A 20,971-nucleotide genomic window follows, 5' to 3' on the forward strand; every position below is an offset into this window, starting at 1 on the left:
TTAAACACCAAGATACTGTATGCAAATTTATTTCCTACCATTCTTACTTCTCACAGGATTAAAATCAAGCTGGATCAGAGCTGCAACTCTGGTGCTTTCTTGTCAGACAGCAACGAACAGCACCAATATTACACAGGTTACTTAAGCAAGTTCTACCTCTGTATGATATTTTTTTAAATGGATACTGACTGGCCTGCATGCTACTCTGCCATCTCCCTTCCCCATTCATTGCAGTATTATAGAAACCTTACCGCTACTCCCTGCCGAGTCACATGACTCACACCACAGCATGGTCAGGCAGTACTGACAACTAGAACATTTGTAGGATTTCAGACTCCAATTCACCTGTGTTTCTTTATCATACAATTTTAGCAATGCGAACAAGCTGCATGTAATGTATTCAACTTTGAAAGCATTGGTTTAACTTAATTCTGGACAAACTAAAGTATTCCCTATTTAATCAAACTGGAGTGAACTTTATTCTACTTACAATTGTACATTGTTGGATTATCTTCATGCTTTTTCTTTTTAATGAGGATCATCATTTTAATAAAGTTGAATGCCACATATTACCAATTTTCTGACATTCAGTTACATAATTAAAAAAAAAAAGAAATCACCTCAGTAATGCTAATTTTTTTCAATGAAAGTATGTTGACAAGGTGGTAACACTGCCAACCAAGCCCACAATCATGACAGTTCCTCTCACTGACTTTGGAAGTGATAAAACGGCAGTTTTTTTGGGCCAGAGAAATTTTAATTAACTGTAGCACTAATGATATTGTCTCATGATGGCCTTCATCAGGTTCTCTGATAGATTTTTAAAGCTTTAAACTTATTCACAAATGTAAACATTCACCTCCTTGTTCATAGGAATAGTAATTTTGACATGAACCCAAGACTCATCCCTGTGTCCCACATTTCACTTTTTTTCTCTGCACATATCTGCAAAAAAGTCACATTTAACAAGATAAAATTTGGCCCTGAGACTTGTAAATCACTCCAAAAACTGTCAGTTCTAGACAAAATTAATGGGCAACTGTGAACACATTTAGAGAGATTCACTGAAAATCTAGTTCCACACAATCCATATGAAGTAACGCATACTCTTCCAGAGACATAATCCTTAGTACTGGAATGCATTCCTCTTTCGCATGTGTGGAAATATAACAAGCATATACTGCAACTAAAAAGCATGCACAAAAAGCAAGCATTTATGCAAGTAAAGTCTTCCTATATACACCAAAGGTATAATCACTATAATTTAAAAAGTAAAAAAAGGGGGGGCTATTAAATTATTTTATAAATAGAACCACTTTAAAACTATTGACTATATTGCTTGTCCGTGTTGACAATTCATAATTCAAATATTAACAAGCACGATATACACTGTATAAACAATCAATTACTCCAAATCAAATGAAGATTTCTCCTTCCTTCCCCTTCATGCTGAGGAAAAAAAATCTTCACTAGTTTACATAATGTTTATTTTTTTGGACTGCAACAAAAACTAGTCACAACATGGACAGTCCTGACTTTTCTTGGTGTGAAATACAAGTACTGGACATTGCCTTCATGTTTTGCCAACTTCCTAATCTGGGTGTTCTTAGAAGATTCCTATCTCAACTTCTATCCAGAGTTGATCCTGCTCAGATTTCTAAGTTGGCTACGTGTTGCCCCCAAGCCAGGTTAAGAAAGAATGATTTCCTTTAAGTTAAGATTCTTCTCCCCAGATCAGTGGTGGGCTGCTGCTGGTTCAGACCGGTTCGGGTGAACTGGTAGTTGCGACCTGCGGGTGGGCCTGCCCACCCGCCCTGGCGCTATGCCGTCCTATTTAGCTGCGTTTTTAAGCCGTGTGCATGCGCAGAAGGTGAACAAGCGAGCGAAGTGCTCACATTTTTGGTGCTGGGCAAACCAGTTGTTAATTCATGTGCCGCCCACCTCTGCCCCAGATATATGATAAATATAAACAATCAGTTTCTACATACTGTCTTCTAACTCCCATCATTCTGTTATAGTCGCCATTTAGCCTTTTCTCCCATTAATCCCTTTTCTCTCATTTCTAATTTTAATTAAAGAATATAACATGAAGAATTCTTTTTAACATTTTGCATAAAATCTTATTTAAAAAAAAAATCTTTCAAAGTGATGAATATGAATACAACTATGGGAATCATAGCAGTAGTTGATTTTATTTTTTTTATATAAAAAGGGCACCTTCAGAACGCTTTAATTAGGCTGGTTCGCTGCTTTCTGAAACTAATTAGGTTGGTTTGCTGCTTTTCTAAAAGTATTCGCTGGCAATCATGCTTAACTCTGATATTAGCTTCACTTTTCTAAACTGAAAAGCGGTTTCCTTTTGCAAAGTCATATTGCTGAATGAATGAAAGCATGATAACAAATTTGATGTGTATTTGAACAAGAATATTTCCTAATTGTATCTGTGTATCTTTTATTGGTATATGACAGATTTCTGAAAATTAAAGCAACAATAAAAATATATCAGAATATACTCATTACACAATTAGCAATGTATAATCTGATGCATTTATTATGTAGAGCGAAAGAATATGGTAATATTTATATAGCCTCTGAACTTTCATAACATCTTTAATGTGGCCTATTTTCCATAGTAAATTGTTTGGGTAAGAAAGATGTCAGTCATGGCATGTTTCATAAGGGATGGTGGAGATTGACATTCTATTTTAACAATTATTTTAAAATTAGAGGGTGGGGAGGACAGTCTTTGGAATGTTAAAAATGCAATCCTATGTTTTTATTCTTAATGAAGTCCCATGAACTGAAGTATGAAGTAATGAAGCTGAATTTATTTCATCTTGGTATTTTGGGGTCTTCATATAAATGAGAGTGTTCCTCACAAAAGAAAAATAATTAGTATACTTATTTAGTGTATGCTTAACATCTAAGTGCAATACAAGATTTATTTTTCCTCCCATCAATTCTGTCAGGTGGGTTGGTCTGAGAGAGCATGAGTTTCCATGAGAAAGGACTAGAATTTGGGTCTCCCCATTCATAGTCGAACACCTGAACCAACACATGGTCTTTGACTAAAACCTAAATATAATTTTAAATTATTTACAGCTATTATATATTATTTTTGCAATTCTAACTATTGGGGGTAATTAAATTTGCTGATGAATGTGGATACCGAAGTAAACAGTCTTAGCAATAGAGAGCAGAAGAAATGGTCTTGAAGGACAGGATGAAAAGCTACTACTAAAACAACTATGAGCTAAAAAAGAACTATGACAGGAATGTAACCTGAGTAAATGTCTCATACTGTATGAGACATTACCTAGTTTTCATGAAGATAAGGAAGTGGGGGGGAAGCAAATTAAGATTTGCAAGGTTTTGTTATATAGCATTACAATAAAAGTAGTCCTACAACTCTACATAATATTGGATCCCTAGTTTACCTGAAAGGGTGACATCAACAATTTCAATCCTGTCTGGACTTTGCAATCTGTTTTTTAGAAGTTTCTAGATTGAACTGCCAACTGTATAACTAGGTCAACTGTATATCCTCAGTAGGCTTCGATGGCTTTGTATAAAGTGGCATATCAGCCTAATATATGATAAAATGGGCAAGTGTGAATCTACAGTAGTATTGCATAATTGGACCATTCAGAGACAGGGCGCATTAAATAATGTGTGGCATTTGCATGAATAGCACACATGTCACTATGATTTTGATGACTTTGGTATAATAGTTTTCTAGAGTCATTGTTGGATAAACCATTATTAGATAGTGTCAAGTTGGATCTTTAATAAATGGAAATGGAAAAAATTACCTTCAGTGGAAGTAGGAAAATTGCAAGAAGGGAGCCTATCTATGAAACAGATTACTTAATATAATATTTTCCCAACAAAATAAATAAAATCTGGATGTATGATAAGAGCAAGTGGAGGCTGCTGGGAATAGAATGAAAATGATTATTTCTTTGTTTTGTTTTTAACAATTTTTTCCAGTTACTTCAAGATAGATGGCATATAAATTTAATAAAGAAATAAACTGAAGGCAGCTTATACTGGGATCTCCTATTTATTTTCTTACTAGTGCAAATGTTAATGTTCAAGAAAAAAATGATGAAAAGGAAGTCATAATGCCTATAAAAATGTTGAAAAAAGATTAAAATGTAGATGGCATTTGTAGACAAATGTTAAAGTATTATTTGATTTGCTCAAGGGGTGACTTGCAACATATGTAATGTAAGACATAGACATATGTCCATGCCTGATAATTGAGAGAGTGCCTTTATTCTTATTCTTTAAAGGGGATAGTAGCAAAAAGTACTGATGAATATAAAAGCTACAGGGGGGATTAGTTTGCTCTGTTTGTCTACAAAGGTATAGGTAGAATTTTGACTGGGAAGGTAAGGAGATGACAATGGGTAAAATTTGGGGGTTATTGTGTCCTTTTGCTGGGCAAGGGAGTATCTAGAACAGATTTTTTTTGCTGTTCATTAGATTAGCGAAATGTACAAATGTGAGAAAACGTGTGTTGATTTGGAGAAAGTATATGATAAAATGAATAGGCTTGAATCATAGAATGATTGTGTGAATGTGAAATTGAAAATTGGAGACTGAATGCATGCAGTTGTGAGAGCAATTTCTCACATGAATAAGAATCAATGCAATCAAAAGATGCAGATTGCCCCACCATCACAAAGGAGAGAAACCTCCTTCACTTTGCACTGAAAACATGCAAGCAAACAAGCCAGAATTTTGCCTCTTAAGTCTGCCTATATAGGGTTCTCATTTGAAAGTAGAACATTTATTAAAATTCTTATGTTGTAACTTTAATTTTCCTTCTAATAAGTATTACCAATCAGCACTCTGAAAGACTTGCTTTTACTTGGATTGTTTCCAATCTAGAGAGACATTTGACAATAAGGAAAGTAAACATGTATGAGAAAATAATGAAATGCTTGGTGAATTGTTCAAAACTTGAACAAGGGAAAAGGCAAGGAAGTCTAATATCTTTTTGGTTGTTTAATACATGTATGGATGACTTATAAGGAACGCTTGTAGTGAAAACAAGGATGTATTGCCTAGCAACATAAATGCGAATGTACCTTTGTATGCAGATGATAGCATGTTGTTGGCAGAGAACCCCAATGATTTGCAGTGAAAGAGATTATACAATGCATCAAGTAATATGAATCTGCCAGTCAATTACTCAATACCAAGGTAATCATATTGAAGAGGGAAAAACTTAAGAGAATGGTTGCAAGCTATATATTGTAACAAAACCTAAAGCAAATTGTTAAATTTATGTACTGTTGGTAAAATATTAACCAAAGTTAGAAAAATGAGTGGAGATGTTTTAAGATGTGCAAATGCTGGCTGCAGATAGTGGATTGTTTTGGCTTGTTGCGAACAATGAATATTGCTAAGGAGAAGCAAAAGAGTCGGTGTGTGAAGTATGTTCTTGTCTACTTGTTGGATTAAATGAGAGTAGGAGAAGTCAGGAGAAATATCACGGTAAGCTGAATGCAGTGCAAACAAGTGTGTGTTGTAAAAAAAGAAAAGAAAAGATAGCGTCAAGAATGAACCAGTGGTGAATGAATGTAGAATGAATAGAAAGTTGAATATTAGTCTGAAAGAAGCATGATGAGGTGGTTTGGTCATATAAACAGAACAAATAATAAATAAATAAATAATAATAATTTTATTTCTATACCGCCCTTCTCCCGAAGGACTCAGGGTGGTGTACAGCCAATTTAAAAACACAAAACACAACAATGATTAAAAATTAAAATAATTAAATAGATTTGGCCGATTTAAAACCCCAAAAATTTAAAATACCCCAATTTAAAATTATTATGTTGATAGCCCGGCCTGGCGGAACAACAGGGTCTTCAGTGCGCAGCGAAACACCCGGAGGTCGGAGATCTTACGTATTTCCAGGGGCAGTTCATTCCACAGGGCTGGGGCTCCCACAGAGAAGGCCCTCCCCCTGGGTGTCGCCAGCCGACATAACTTGGCTGATGGCACCCTGAGGAGACCCTCTCTGTGGGAGCGGACTGGTCGGTGGGAGGCTATTGGTGGCAGAAGACGGTCTCGAAGGTACCTGGGTCCTATGCCATGGAGCGCTTTAAAGGTGGTAACCAACACCTTGAATCGCACCCGGAAGACCACTGGGAGCCAGTGCAGCTCGCGCAGGAGGGGTGTCACGCGGGCACAACGAGTTGCGCCCATAACCACCCGCGCGGCCACATTCTGGACCAGTTGGAGCCTCCGAGTGCTCTTCAAGGGGAGCCCCATGTAGAGAGCATTACAATAGTCCAGCCGGGAGGTGACAAGGGCATGAGTGACGGTGCGCAAGGCGTCCCGGTCCAGAAAGGGCTGCAACTGGCGGATCAGGCAAACCTGATAAAAGGCCCCCCTGGCCACGGCCGTCATATGCTCTTCTAAGGACAGCCATGCATCCAGGAGGACACCCAGATTGCGAGCCCTCTCTGTGGGGGGCAAAGATTCACCCCCAATAGTCAGCAATGGCACCTGCTGACTATATCGGGATGCCGGCAGCCACAGCCAGTCGGTCTTGGACGGGTTGAGTCTGAGCCTGTTCCTCCCCATCCAGACCCGCACGGCCTCCAGGCAGCGAGACATCACATCAAGGGCATCGTTGGGGTGGTCTGGGGTGGAGATGTACAGCTGAGCATCATCAGCGTACAGATGACACTTCACCCCAAAACCACGGATGATCTCACCCAGCGGCTTCACATAAATGTTGAACAGAAGAGGCGAGAGAACCGACCCTTGTGGCACTCCCCATGCGAGACGCCTCGAGGTCGACCTCTGCCCCCCTGCCAACACGAACTGCGAGCGGTCAGAGAGGAAGGAGGAGAACCACCGCAGAACGATGCCCCCTATTCCTAACCCTAATTATTGCAATATATAAAGAAAGAAAGAATGAGTCAAGACCAAAGTGAAAACAGAAAGTTGTGGTTGGATTGGTTTTCAAAAAGAAAGAGACAACAAGTTTCACAAGCAAAAGTCTATGTTTAAATCAGTCTATGGATGTACAAAGATCTCTTGCAAATATTAGAAAGTATGGAAAGGTAGAATGAATAGTGTATATTTCTTTTTTCTTGCTTCATGTTTTTAATTCATTTGGCTTACTCTTTCTTAACCCCTTTCTGCATTCTGCAAGGAAAAATGTGATACGTATGTATGAATATACGGCACTGTGTTCACCTGTGCTATGACTTGGTTATCTTATTTTCTTAATAGCTGTCCTGGTCCATAGCTCCAGCTGAAGTGTTTGAAGATGGGTAGTTGATCACCCTTCTCCTCTGTACTCTTTCTGAGATTACAGCAGGGCTATGGAGGCACCCCTCCAATTTAATCATCTCTATCGGTCAGTAGCATGAGCAGAGGCCAAATGCTTGGGGTCTTTCATTTTCGTAATGGTTTGGGTTCTATGCAGCATCTAATTCAGATGTTGTGGTTATTATAAAAACACCATCTTTTCAACTGAGAATAATTTTTACAAGCCTAAATTTGCAATTCATTAATTGTAAATTCCTAGGCTAGATGTAAGAGTACTTGCATGATATCAGTTTCTCTAATTTTTCCCTGATCTTTTTGCTTGCACATGAAATACCCAACATACTAATATAATGAATGACTTGCAGATGAAGGATATTAAAAAAAGAAAAGAAATGGTCAAATTTGGATCAGTGGTTTCTTTTACCTCATTCCTTATGAAACAATGCACAGAAAGTATTTTACCTCATTATTGAAATGAATATGTGAAATATACCATCTTTTTTTTTTCTGGAAAGCAAAAAGATGCCTGTTGTTTACTTTGATTTTGGCTTTTGTGCTCCTATTGCTGTAACAATAGTGCTATAAAACAGGGATGAAATGATGCAAGCAAACTGCTACACAGTTCTAAATTTTTAAATACAGAATGATTCGATGTTTAAATATAAAATACACATAACTAATATTATAAAACCAGATTGGAATTTATGCTTCAGTCCTACAATGGTCATGGGCATAAGAGTTTTCATTTAAATAGAGAAATTTTGTGCATCTGAATAATCTCCATTTATTGCAGTTTTTATATAAGAGATTGCATCTGGCATTTACTATGCAAGTAGATTGGACTTTTCTAGTAGAATGAATGAGGTAGTGAATGCTATAATTCCTGTATATACTTATTTCATAAGTTGTGCACTGTCCACTGGAATGTTTTTGAGTTGCTTGAGATATGCATACGCCTAATTGTACAGCTTTACATAGAAGCCAGACACTGATTTCAATATAATACAGTATAACTTTATATTATAGAAATTTCACTCAGGACCAATTTCTAAACATGGTAGAATATGTTATTTATGATTAGCATTAATTGATTATGTGCCATCATGAGTATAATATGTGGAAATGATTCTTATGCAAAACCTATTCTTGGATGTAATTGGAAAGAAAAGAAACAGAATTGTTATAACCATGTACTTCACAAATAGTGATGTACAATAAAATATCAAAAATACAAATGTATAATGAAACTGACTCTCAGAGTAATATGATTTTTTGAAATGTTATTATTTTGACTGGTTTTGATAATATGCCAGTGTGAAGCCTGCTTGGATCATGTGATCAAGAAGTTATATTCTAGTTAATTTTAGTTAAACTATTACTGGTATTTAAAGCATAATTCTAGATTTTCATACCTAAAAACTCAAAAGTATCAAAAATTGTAAATTTTATTTTGATTATTTTTTATATGGTCAGTATAGAATAATTATTTGTACTCTCAAAAATATATAATCATGAATGAATATGCATTGTTTGTATTTCCATTACATCTCTACTACATAACATTAATAAGGTTATTTTTTTAAGTTATCTATAATTCATACATATTATGAATACAGTAGCATGTTCTCTAAGCAATGTCTACTTTATTTACTGATAGTGAAATATTTTAGAAGTTGATTTTCTTTGTAATACAAAATTAATCCCCTAATATTGGTTTACATAACAACTAGGAGAATCGAGCTTGAAAAGTGCCTTCAGACTAATTCTGGTTTGTTCCCTACTGTAACATTTCAAAATTCAAGTAAAAATAAACTGTTGTTTATTGCGGGGTGTAATTGTTTGAAGCCTTCTAGAAATAGATTGCAGCAACCAATATAAAATTCTAAATATTTTTCAGAAACAGATGTTTAATCACAAACTGGCTGAAATAAGCCAGGTATTTTCCTCCATAACAGAATAGATATGCTAACCATTATCCTTGAGGTGGCAAAAAATTAGACCGACAAATGTTCCGTCCTCATCATGATTCTGTCCTGCATCTATTGCTTGTCTTTAAAATCATTTGACCACCTTAAAAAAACACAAGAGCCACAGAGGAATAGATTTTACACACCTTGAGACTCCCTTGAATGGTGTCAGAATAAAGGGGGGAGGGAATATTGCTTTACCACTGGTACAGCAAAGGAAGGCTTAAGCTGTCTCTTTCAGTGGGCTGGGGTTAAGGTGCAAGCATCATCCTGGGGACACTGTGTAAAAAAAGAGATTGCCTGATGTTTGTGCTATGGTTAAGTACAAATGGGAAGAGACTCTACAAACACCTGCTTTTATTGGCAAAAACTGCTTGGATCATCCAAAGTACTTTTAGTAAGTTTTAAAAGGTAACTAAATCTTTCTGCTGTTTGTAAAATTAACATCTCAAGATGGAGCAGAACAAAGATGGTAAAGTACTTTCTTCATCAAACTAATATTTAAGCTGGTTAGAGTTCACAAAATCAGCTTGATGCCTATGAATAAATGCCTATAGCTTTAACCCTATTTTTAAAAAAAGACTGATACAAGTATGTGACAATTCACCATCTGCTTACATCATTCCCACATAAAGTTAGTTACTTACCAGTGCAGCCATTTTGTTAATGTTATACACGTTAATAACATTGTACAAGGCTAAAAATGACATGATCACTATTTTTATTCACAATGGTACTCATATTATCTTCATGGGGCACAACATTCATTTCTCTGAATAGGATCAGGAAACCAGTTGAAAGCTTAGTCAAAAGCATTTCTCATCATGAGGGTAAAGCCTTTCTTCCAAAACAGGTCAACTTTGCATTTTAAATGCTATGCCAAATAATACACATGTACGTTTCACTATGTACTCAAAGGACATATATGTGTACCATGCAAGAATAAAAAGTAGTTTTAAAATGCACAGTCATTTGTGCAAGTGCATTGCCAAAAGAGAATGCAAAATAATGGCTCTTGCTCTGAAATTAATATGCTGCTTTCCTTTCTGAATTACAGAAATTTAGAAGTACTTACACACTGATAATTTGTGTTTTCATGTCAGTGGGAAGTAACCGGTTAAATATGGTTTGCTGCTTATGCATATTCTATCTGCATCAGACATGAAAATGCTGCTTTCAGTTTTTGGTTGGGTTGGTCATAATTTTGGGGACGTTTTACAATTCATACTGCTCTCTATTTTAATATTTGAATTTTATTATCTATTTTATTATTTGAATAATCAGCTAGCTATCGTTCATGCTAATAAAGCATTTCTGAATTTTTAATTCTGTATTTGGCTTATGGTGTTAACAAATTTGGTTCCAAATTGTGATTCCTAGTATGAATATAACAATGCATCATGGAGAAATCCATGTGAATATAATTTCTTACGCCTTCATGTTCAGAAAATAAATTGGTATTAATATATGCGTAGGCTAATTTAATTTGTATTTCAAAGTTCTTAAATAAAAAGAGAGCATTCTGGAATGTACTAAGCACATCCAAGGCCATAACAAACAAAACTGTCATTAACAGTTTTTTATTCATTTGCAGAAACTAAATGCATCTAGTTCATCTGAAGGTAGTACAGTTGATGTTGGAGTTCCCCTAGTTGGAGAACAACCTGAAGCTGAACCTGAAGAATCTCTTGAACCAGAAGCCTGTTTTACAGAAGGTAAATAATATAAAATATTGTAAATCTGTCTTAAGGGCCCTGGATCTAGCAAAGGACACAACTGGCATACAAAAGGAGTTGTGCAAAGGCCTTCCTAGTTACAGCTGACTCTTCAAGCAAGAGCTGTGAATCCAGGAAGACACCCATATTGTGTACCACCCTTGAAGGGAGAGGTGGAACTCCATTCAAGATGGAATATTTCCATATCTGGACATTTCAAATACCCATAGCCATATCATCTTCATTAGATTAAGTCAGAGACAGTTCCTCCCCATCCAAACCTCCAGCCACTGGGATAGAATCTTGAATCAACTGAAATACATGTATACAAAGTCTCAGTTGTGATAAGTAATTTCCTTTGGGCATCACTGAAACTGTCCTATGAAAACTGATTTTGACAATATAGTAGATTTCCAAAGCGTCATTTCAAATGTAGACCAATTAATTTTAGAATTAGAAAGGGCTCCAACCCATCTGCTGGTTTAAGAGTATATTCTGCTCAAGACATGTAGTACTATAACTATTATTCTGTTTTCATTTCCCATATCATTTTGCATATTTTGCCAGGCTGCATCCGGAAATTCAAGTGCTGCCAAGTCAGTGTAGAAGATGGGAAAGGAAAACTGTGGTGGAATCTTCGGAAGACTTGTTACAAAATCGTAGAACATAATTGGTTTGAGACTTTTATTGTCTTCATGATTCTCCTTAGCAGTGGTGCTCTGGTAATTTTTAGAACTTGAAAACCATTCATTATCATAGAGATTTAGCGTAGGAAATAACCCAGACACATAATTATCTGAAAACCTCTGAATTTTTAGTAGGGATTATCTTTTCTATGAGTCAGAGCTATCCCTAAAGTAGTATGATTTTATTACTTAGTTGTTAGAGTTATATCCACCTTTCAATCAGCATTCTGTCTTACCATTTTTTCCTCACAATTACACCTCTACAATTATATTTGAGTGACAGAGCAATTAGTCATAGTCACAGTGAACGTATGCAGTTCAGGGTAGACTTGAAGCTGGGTTTTCCCAGTGCCAATTAAATTTATTTATTTATTTATTTATTATTTATTTTTCCGATTTCTAAACCGCCCTTCTCCTTTCGGACTCAGGGCGGTGAACAGCCAAGATAAAACATTTATACACAGAAGTTAAAATAGATTTAAAATAATTAAATAAATTTGGCCCATAATTTAAAACATTTCAATTTAAAATCCATATCAAATTCTAAAACCAACCATAAAATCAGGACAGCCCGGCTAACTGAAAAAAATAGGTTTTTAGGGCCCGACGAAAAGTCCGGAGGTCGGGAATCACTCGTATCTCTGGGGGTAGATTGTTCCAGAGGGTAGGTGCCACCACAGAGAAGGCTCTCCCCCTGGGGGTCACCAGCTGACATTGTCTGGCTGACGGCACCCTGAGAAGGCTCTCTCTGTGGGAGCGAACTGGCCAGTGGGAGGCAATTGGTGGCAGAAGGCGGTCCCGTAAGTACCCCGGTCCTAAGCCATGGAGCGCTTTAAAGGTGATCACCAACACCTTGAAGCGCACCCGGAAGTCCACCAGAAGCCAATGCAGCTCGCGCAGGAGAGGAGTCACATGGGAGCACCCGTCGCTCCCATAATCCCCCGCGCAGCCGCATTCTGCACCAGTTGGAGCCTCTGGGTGCACCCCAAGGGGAGCCCCATGTAGATAGCGTTACAATAGTCCAGACGAGAAGTGACGAGTGCTTGAGTGACCGTGCGTAGGGAGTCCCGATCCAGAAAGGGGCGCAACTGGCATATCAGGCGAACCTGATAAAAAGGCCTTCTGGCCACGGCCGTCATATGCTCTTCTAAAGACAGGTGTGCATCCAGGAGGACACCCAAGATGCGGGCCCTTTCCATGGGGGCCAATGATTCGCCCCCAATAACCAGCGATGGCGCCAGCTGGCTATACCGGGACGCCGGCAGCCACAGCCACTCGGTCTTGGAAGGGTTGAGTCGAAGCCTGTTTCTCCCCATCCAGACCCGCACGGCCTCCAGGCACTGAGACATCACTTCCAAGGCATCGTTGGGATGGTCTGGGGTGGAGATGTAAATACCTGACTTTCTGTACCAAAGTGGTTTTCAATACGTATTTTCCATTTAAATTGTTCCATATAATATTCCTACAGAAGAGGGTTTTGATGCTGTTTTAATCCCAAATAGCTTTACAGAGCAGATGCATGCTTTTATTGTAAAGATTTTTCTTCTAAAAATGAGATCTGTTAATCCCAGTTAAGCAATATAGTCACAATAATATTAGATTGCTAAATTGTTCCAAATGGGATAGCAATTCATACTTATATATTGGATTCATACTGGAACAATGTTTTAAACTCCACTGTTACTTCTCTGTGAGGGATTAGAGAGGGAAATGATCAGTTCATTTTTTTTAGGTTTAGGACTTTGGGGTCTAAAGTCAGAATTAGCATGACATTTGGCTTTGCCCCTCTTTAAAAAAAGTTGTTTGTAACTTTATTTTTCTATGGAATGGAACAGAAGAAACATAAGGGGCTACATATGATTAAACAGCTTTATTTAGCTTAGTTTGTGAAATTTGGGAGTAGAATCCCAAGGAGATACCTTAATTTCATTAAAGATGCCAATGATTGAACCTGCAATGCACTACATATAAAACATGTCATCAGCCACCAAGGTATGGCTTCTACTAGTAAACTATAAAGTAGACTCTATAAATATCAAAACAAATGCTTTTGATATTTTTATCATATTCTGATTTAATAAATATATTGATTAAAGTGAAGCATTTGAGCCTTTCAGTAGAAAGAGGGGAGGACTGGTTTTTAGTTCTAGAACTGGAAAGCAAACAATAAATAATAAGACATACTAAAACCAGGGGTGGGGGGGAACTTCTGTCCCCAGGCTTTCGAAGACATATACATTGAGCAGCGCAAGACTATCAAGACCGTACTGGAATACGCAGACAAGGTCTTCACCTACATCTTTATTTTAGAAATGCTTCTGAAATGGGTGGCTTATGGCTTTCAAGTCTATTTTACAAATGCCTGGTGCTGGCTGGATTTCCTCATTGTTGATGTAGGTATTTTTTTTCTCTAACCAATCAATACATTGTAGCGTGAATGTTTATAAGAATAATTAGATATACAATAAACTCACTACTTTCAGAAAATGAAAACTTCTGCTTTCAGCTGGGTGAAAGGTGTTCAGTAGAATTGTCGCTGAGCAGAGTTCCCTTGGTGAAGCAGAACTTCTGGAACCAGAAATCTACAGTATGGTGCTCCTATCAGCAGGAAGCTTGAAATGTGATGTGAGGAGGACATCTGTAGATCCACAAAAATTAAACATTTTCTTATTTCCCTGATAATATTCGTGGAAGGAAGTAAAGAATGGCCGAACATTTCTCCCCACTTCACTACCTTTGCTCACTTCAGCCATCTCAGGAGTGATATCTGATTCCTTTTCATCTAAGCACGTGAGCAGTGGATAGGAACAGGTGGGCAGGCAAGGGAAAAAAGTCCACTATTGTGCAAGTAGGACCAAGGAATACTTTACTCCATCCTCTTTGGAAAGGAAAAAAGACACAAAGCTCAAGAGATCTAAAGGTTCAAAATTTCTATCTTTGGAAAGAGAAAGAAAAAGGGAGAGAGGCATGACAAGAACAAGATGGTGTTGGAGGAAAATCTAAAAGAAGTGGACTTTAATCATGAATCGCAAAAAGTAAGACTGCACATTCTAGAACAGCTAAAGCAGAGGTGTCAAACTCGTGTCATCACGGCGGCATCATGTGACGTATCGGGACTTTTTTTCCCCTTTGCTAAACTGGGTGGGGGCAGGGCCAGCATGTGACGCATCCGGCCTGCGGGCCGCGAGTTTGACTTAAAGTCAAGTTTGAGTTAAAGGAAAGTCAAAGTAACTTTGTCTCTAGTTTCATATGTGCAGATTCTGATTTATATAATTCTCTTTTTTTCATGCATCTTTGAATTACCCAAGATGCTTCCAAGCAAGAGCAGACCATACAAACTTATTTTTCTTTTGTACTATTTTTAGGAAGAATATTTTTAACATCATGTCTGTGACTTCAACCATGTTTTAGGAATATTTTCCCCGGCAGCCTCTCATTTCACAGGAGGCTAATTAATCTGAAAGTAAAAGGTTTTTTATATTTTTAAGAATATTTATCATATTTATATAGCTGCCCGTCTCACATGAAAGTGACTCTGGGCCACCTACAGCACTTAATTAATAAAAACAATCACATAAAAACTTCACAATTAAAATAACAAAAAAGACACATAAAACAGGGAGGAGTAATATTAACTGCATAAGGAGCTATCAAAAAAGCCATTGCAAAATCTCCTTCAGCCCTTGGGACCTCCAGACCTAATAACATAGCCAGGTCTTGAGAGACTTGCAAAATGTTGAGAGGGATAAACGGTTACCAGTATAAATTATTATGATTGCCAGTAAGTTTAACTTATAATTAACACTTGATTTATTGTTTCGACTCCCAGGTGGCTTTTCCTCTAGCGCATGTCTCAAGCTCATATTAGTTACAGAAGACAGCACTATAGATTTTAGCTCACCTTAATCATTCTCTCATTTCTGTGATTTACCAATACGGACTATGGGATTCCTATCTATCCCACACACTTGGGTGAAGCAAAGGGACAAAGCTGCTGGGCTAAAGCAGATAGGCAGACCAGGCAGTACAGAAAACAAAGGATTTGGAAGAGAGAAATAACCTCCTCAGGGACTGAGCACTTGCCATTTCAAATGTCCTGGTGAGGAGGATATTATAATTCTGGTTCTTGCAAGCAGGAGTCAGGAACATGTCAAAAACTGAAAGGATTGAGCCAGAAATACTTAGGGGTTGGTGACTCCTCCATCATTCCATAAGAGGTGGTTTATTGAGTAATAACAGAACCCCACCTCCCCCCACTCTGCCCCCGCCCTCCCCATGTATCTTTGGTTTTAATATTTGTTTTTAACTTTTTATGTTTTAGCTTTTATGTAACTGTAAGCTGCTCAGATTTAACCTATGGTAAGGTTAAGGTAGTGAGTAAGATGCAGTAGTGAGTTTCAAACCCCGTTGCTACCGGTTGGCTCGTGGGCGTGCTCACGCTCGTGTGCACGCATGACATTTCTGCACATGTGCAGAGACGTCCAGGCGGAGCCTTCCGCCACTGCCGTTCCTGGTTTGCCCAATCCGCAGTGAACCAGTAGCAATTCACTACTGGTAAGATGGGTGGCCAGTAAATTTTATAAACAAATAAACAACATAAGATGGTCTTATGGTTCCGTAAGAGAATAGTGCGAGATGAACAAAAAAATAATTTCTACCCGTCCATTGTAACTGTTTCCTGCACAAATCCATTTGAACTTCAGTTGTGGTAATTTGACCAGGAGGAATATTGTTTTTATTTTGGGATATTGGTCAAATTGCTCATTTAGGACAATAGAAGACATAAACTAGCACAAGGTTGAAAGCAGAAAATTATTAAATCTGGTAAAAAATATTTATTGCTGTATTTTCCTGTAATTGATTCAGATCTGACAAAATATTATTTGTAAAAATATTAAAGGCAGACTACAAATAAATAAAAATAAAAATTATAAACTTCAGAGTAGGAGCAAGATTCTTCAGTTCGTTTTCTTGCCATCTCTTTCTTTGATATCACTCATTATACTCCTCTGAACTAGTTTGATTTTGTAAAATAATCTTCAGCTGTGACAGACTGGCGAGAAGTGGCGTTACCACAGATTTCTTGACTATTATTCACACAGTAAATTACTTTCTTTTCTTTTTTTTATTCCTGTTTAGGTCTCTATTGTTAGTTTAACAGCAAATGCCTTGGGCTACTCTGAACTTGGTGCAATTAAATCTCTTAGGACTTTAAGAGCTTTAAGACCTCTAAGAGCCTTGTCACGGTTCGAAGGAATGAGGGTAAGAAAAATATGAAATAACATATGCTTGAAGCAAATTATTTTCTTAAAGATATACCTACAAATGTGTATCTCAAAGCCAGTAGTTTAAATTTCATTTAGAGTGGCCCTGGGCAACATGCTACTTCTATTCCCTTAGCCTCTAGGCAACATGAGAGAAATAATTCCAGTATATCTAGGCAGTGTCTAAAGGCAGTTATTTACCCCATTGTCAGATTATTTATTTTCATTCAAATCACAGCTCTGAAATGGTGGGTATCCCAGACTAAAAAAAGCAGGCAAAAAAAGGCTAGCTAAAATTGTGCTACATTTAATCCTGTCTGTTGTATCCTTGCCCCAAATTTTTTAAAAATACATCATTTAAAGAAACTCCTTGATTCGAAAAATTGATGGCCAACCCAAATCCTTGGATTAAATTTATATTTACTGACAAAGAAATAAAGGGAGACTAGTATAGATCTATTTCAAGCTATTTACCTCTTGTCAGCTAGCCATACCCTTCTGGGATTCCAACCCAGGCTACTTACATATTAGGTAGATGTATTAACCTCTAAGCCACGGGTTCACCTCACTCTGTCAGCTACACCAGGGGAGAGATTAAGTGTTTTTTAATCAGGGCAACCTGGTCTCCTCAAATATGAGATGGAGCATACTGCTTCCACTTTTGCCTTTCAGCCCCAATCCAGGAGCCTTCGGAGGCAGTCACTTTTGAGACAAACTATTTTTGTGTTAAATTTATATTTACCGACAAAGAAATAAAGGGAGACTAGTATAAGCAAGGAGAGCCCATGGCTTAGAGGTTAATACATCTACCTAATATGTAAGTAGCCTGGGTTCGAATCCCAGAAGGGTATGGCTAGGTGACGAGAGGTAAATAGCTTGAAATAGATCTATACTGGTCTCCCTTTATTTCTTTGTCGGTAAATTTAAATTTAACACCAAATAGTTTGTCGCAAAAGCGACTGCCTGCAAAGGCTCCTGGATTGGGGCTGAAAGGTGAAAGTGGAAGCAGTATACTCCATCCCATATTTGGGTAGACCAGGTTGCCCTGATTAAAAAAAACACCAAATCCTTGATGTTCATAACCCAGCCAGGATATATATTAGCGAGAAATAACCACGACCCAATTATTTCCAGATTAGTTCCAGAGATCTACCATATTTTTCGGAGTATAAGACACACCTTTTCCCCCCCTAAAAGGGGGTGAAAATTTAGGTGCGTCTTATACATCGAGTGTAGTCCCGCCCACCCACTGGCACCCACCCTTTGGCCTCTGCCTCCTTGCAAGCAAACAGCAAGAAAAAACAGCTCCTTTCAGCTTCAGCATAGCCTAATTAGCAAAAATTGATTGGATCGGCCTCCCGACTCTCAGCTGATTTGCTCTCAGCTGTTTTGTGCAGGACTCTGCTGCTTGCTGCAAAGAGGTAAATTCCTGGAGCAGTTTTTTTTTCCTTGTGCTAATCAAGCTATGCTGAAAACGAAAATGGAAGTAAAGCAGGCTGTTTGCTGTTTGCTTCAATGAGGCAAAATTGCTCAGAGGCAGAGGCAAAGGGAGATTTCTTTTTCTTCTTTTCCTCACCAAAAAAGGTAGGTGCGTCTTATACTCCAGTACGTCTTATACTCCGAAAAATACGGTATCTAGCCCTTTTTGCTACTAGTAAAGAAAATAACTGAAATATTTGGGGGTCTCACATGCATATGTTTCCTAGCCTCCTAACGAGGCTAACTCGGAACTGCAGCTACTTGTTTTCTTGATGTGTTGTCAAGGTAACATATTAACCGGCTGGAAAATTATTTATCATAAGCCTCTGTTGCTTCATTATGGCACCTGGACTGTCCTTCCCACTTGGCTACAGAGACTGTAAGGAGGAGATGATTGAGCAGTGTAATGATGATAACATTAAGGGTTATTTGATATTTAAATGCTAATATTCCTTAGAATTCATTTTCCTCTGACTTGCAACTTGGTTCTCCAAATGTGTAAGAAAAGAGTATTTTTAGGGCTAGAGTACTGATAGGATATTGCACTGGAGCTTCAGTACATGTTCTACCACATGTTATGTTCCTTGCTCTTCAATTTTGTGATGCTAAATTTTGGGAAATCTTTCTTCCTTAAATTTTTCCCTAAATTTGTAATTTTCTTTGTTCAAACCAGTATTTATACCTGAGTCCTGATCTTTTTTTTCATAATCTATTATTACCATTACTGCCTTCAGCCGAGATTAAATTGTAGCACAAAATGGCCAAGAAGCAAAACTGTGAATTAGAAATTCCCCTTTTCATGTCTCACTTTAGCAAATATGTTTTCACTTCTTTGGCTTCATGTGTTTATTTCTTTGTATTACAGGTAGTAGTGAATGCTCTCTTGGGAGCAATTCCATCTATCATGAACGTGCTTCTTGTATGTCTTATATTCTGGCTAATCTTTAGCATTATGGGAGTGAATCTGTTTGCTGGCAAGTTCTACCACTGTGTTAACACCACAACTGGGGAAATGTTCAGCACTGATGAAGTTGACAATCAGACTGAGTGTGAGAATCTCATCGAAAGAAATGAAACAGCCAGATGGAAAAATGTAAAAGTCAACTTCGATAATGTGGGACTTGGCTACCTCTCTCTGCTTCAAGTAGTAAGTAGTTATTCTTTCTATGTTAAAATTTGAACAACAACCATTTCATTTCCTCTCTTTAGCAGGTTTTTCTTTTATTAGAAAATTCCATCAATCTGAACTGTCAGTCACTTTACAAATGATTCACTGCCAGGTTTTGAAATGGATTGATTTGCATCATAGGTGGCACCCCTTAATCTTTTTCTTCTAAGCTCTTCTCTAAAATACACCTGTTAGTAAACTTTTTGTGTGCCATATAAATTATATCTTATACATGAACTAAAATGATCATTAGTAAAATGCAGATGCACCTGTGATAGGTTGTTTATTTATTTCACTACACATCAAGCAATCTCACTCACCCCTATTTAATAAAGGAAATTATCTATAACCAGAGAAGAGAAGTGGATATAGAGAATGGCCATTTTTGAGAGCTGTACTAGGCTAGCAATGGAGGCTAAACAGAATGCAACTCTGGGTGAAATTCAACACAGCCTGATGGGAAATTACCTGTCTTTTTTACTTCTTGTAACATAATCTGGTACCAACTCCTCAAGAATTCTTCCGAATATAATATATGTGGGTTGAAAGATTGGATGGACATCATGTATGCAGCTGTTAATTCACTAAATGTAACTGGCAGGGGGGCATGGAGTCTTCTAAAAAACATTACAATTTACACAACATGAACATTTAGGAATTATGTACTGTACGCTTTTAGTCCCTTGCTTAAAATATAATTGCCTGACTTCTGCTTGCAGGCCACCTTCAAAGGCTGGATGGACATCATGTATGCAGCTGTAGATTCACGAAATGTAAGTATGCTATTGGGTAGGGAAACCAGTATTGGACTGCAAAAATATGATTGACTACAAGACTGCAGAGAAGAGAGACATAACATTTGCTTTTTTGGTACCATCTTGTAATTGCCTGGTAGCCCAAATGCAGTGGGTTTACTACATGGATACTTGCATCCATAGCTACTCATCAGATCAGCAAGTGTTTCCCTAGAAGTGTTTCCGATTCTTTTTCAAATTAAGGCTAGTAAAGTAGGATTAAAGCAAATTTGCCATTGATCATAGTGTTTGTCTGCTTTCTTTTCTTTTTCAAAGAAGCAAGGCAGGTAGGATGCTGGGATGAGAGATAGGAGTGAGCAGGTTGTGGCTGGAAGATACTTCTTTTTGGTTGTTTGTTTCCCAGTGTATTTTACCTTAGGGGAGAATTTAAGAGGTAAGAATGGAGTCATAACCTCTCCCCCGAAACAGGAAAAACAGGAGTGGAAATTTTTAAGAGGTAAAATGGATGCCATAAAGGCTTAAGGCACCCATTTTTGCTATTAAATCTTCCAACCCTTGGTCCACTCTTTCAATATAAGCAAAGATTTAAAAAATGGATCTCAAATACTCCAGTGTGCCTAATTCCACTGGAGGAAATA

The 20,971-nt window shown here is 37.6% G+C and overlaps 1 protein-coding gene across 2 annotated transcripts in view; it reads left to right on the forward strand.

Moving 5' to 3' along the window:
• LOC117670994 (sodium channel protein type 2 subunit alpha-like) overlaps window positions 1-20,971 on the forward strand; it is a 112,764-nt gene that overhangs the window by 85,947 nt on the left and 5,846 nt on the right. For both annotated transcript variants that reach the window (XM_087881996.1, XM_087881995.1), the window contains 6 exons: window positions 10,861-10,981; window positions 11,549-11,703; window positions 13,887-14,060; window positions 16,807-16,929; window positions 19,276-19,557; window positions 20,298-20,351. In XM_087881996.1, the coding sequence (XP_087738122.1) occupies window positions 10,861-10,981; window positions 11,549-11,703; window positions 13,887-14,060; window positions 16,807-16,929; window positions 19,276-19,557; window positions 20,298-20,351 (909 nt within the window). The remainder of the gene's footprint in view (window positions 1-10,860; window positions 10,982-11,548; window positions 11,704-13,886; window positions 14,061-16,806; window positions 16,930-19,275; window positions 19,558-20,297; window positions 20,352-20,971) is intronic.

Source organism: Pantherophis guttatus, chromosome 1 (assembly GCF_059756535.1).
Source record: "Pantherophis guttatus breed Tessera chromosome 1, ASM5975653v1, whole genome shotgun sequence".
Lineage (NCBI taxonomy): Eukaryota > Metazoa > Chordata > Lepidosauria > Squamata > Colubridae > Pantherophis > Pantherophis guttatus.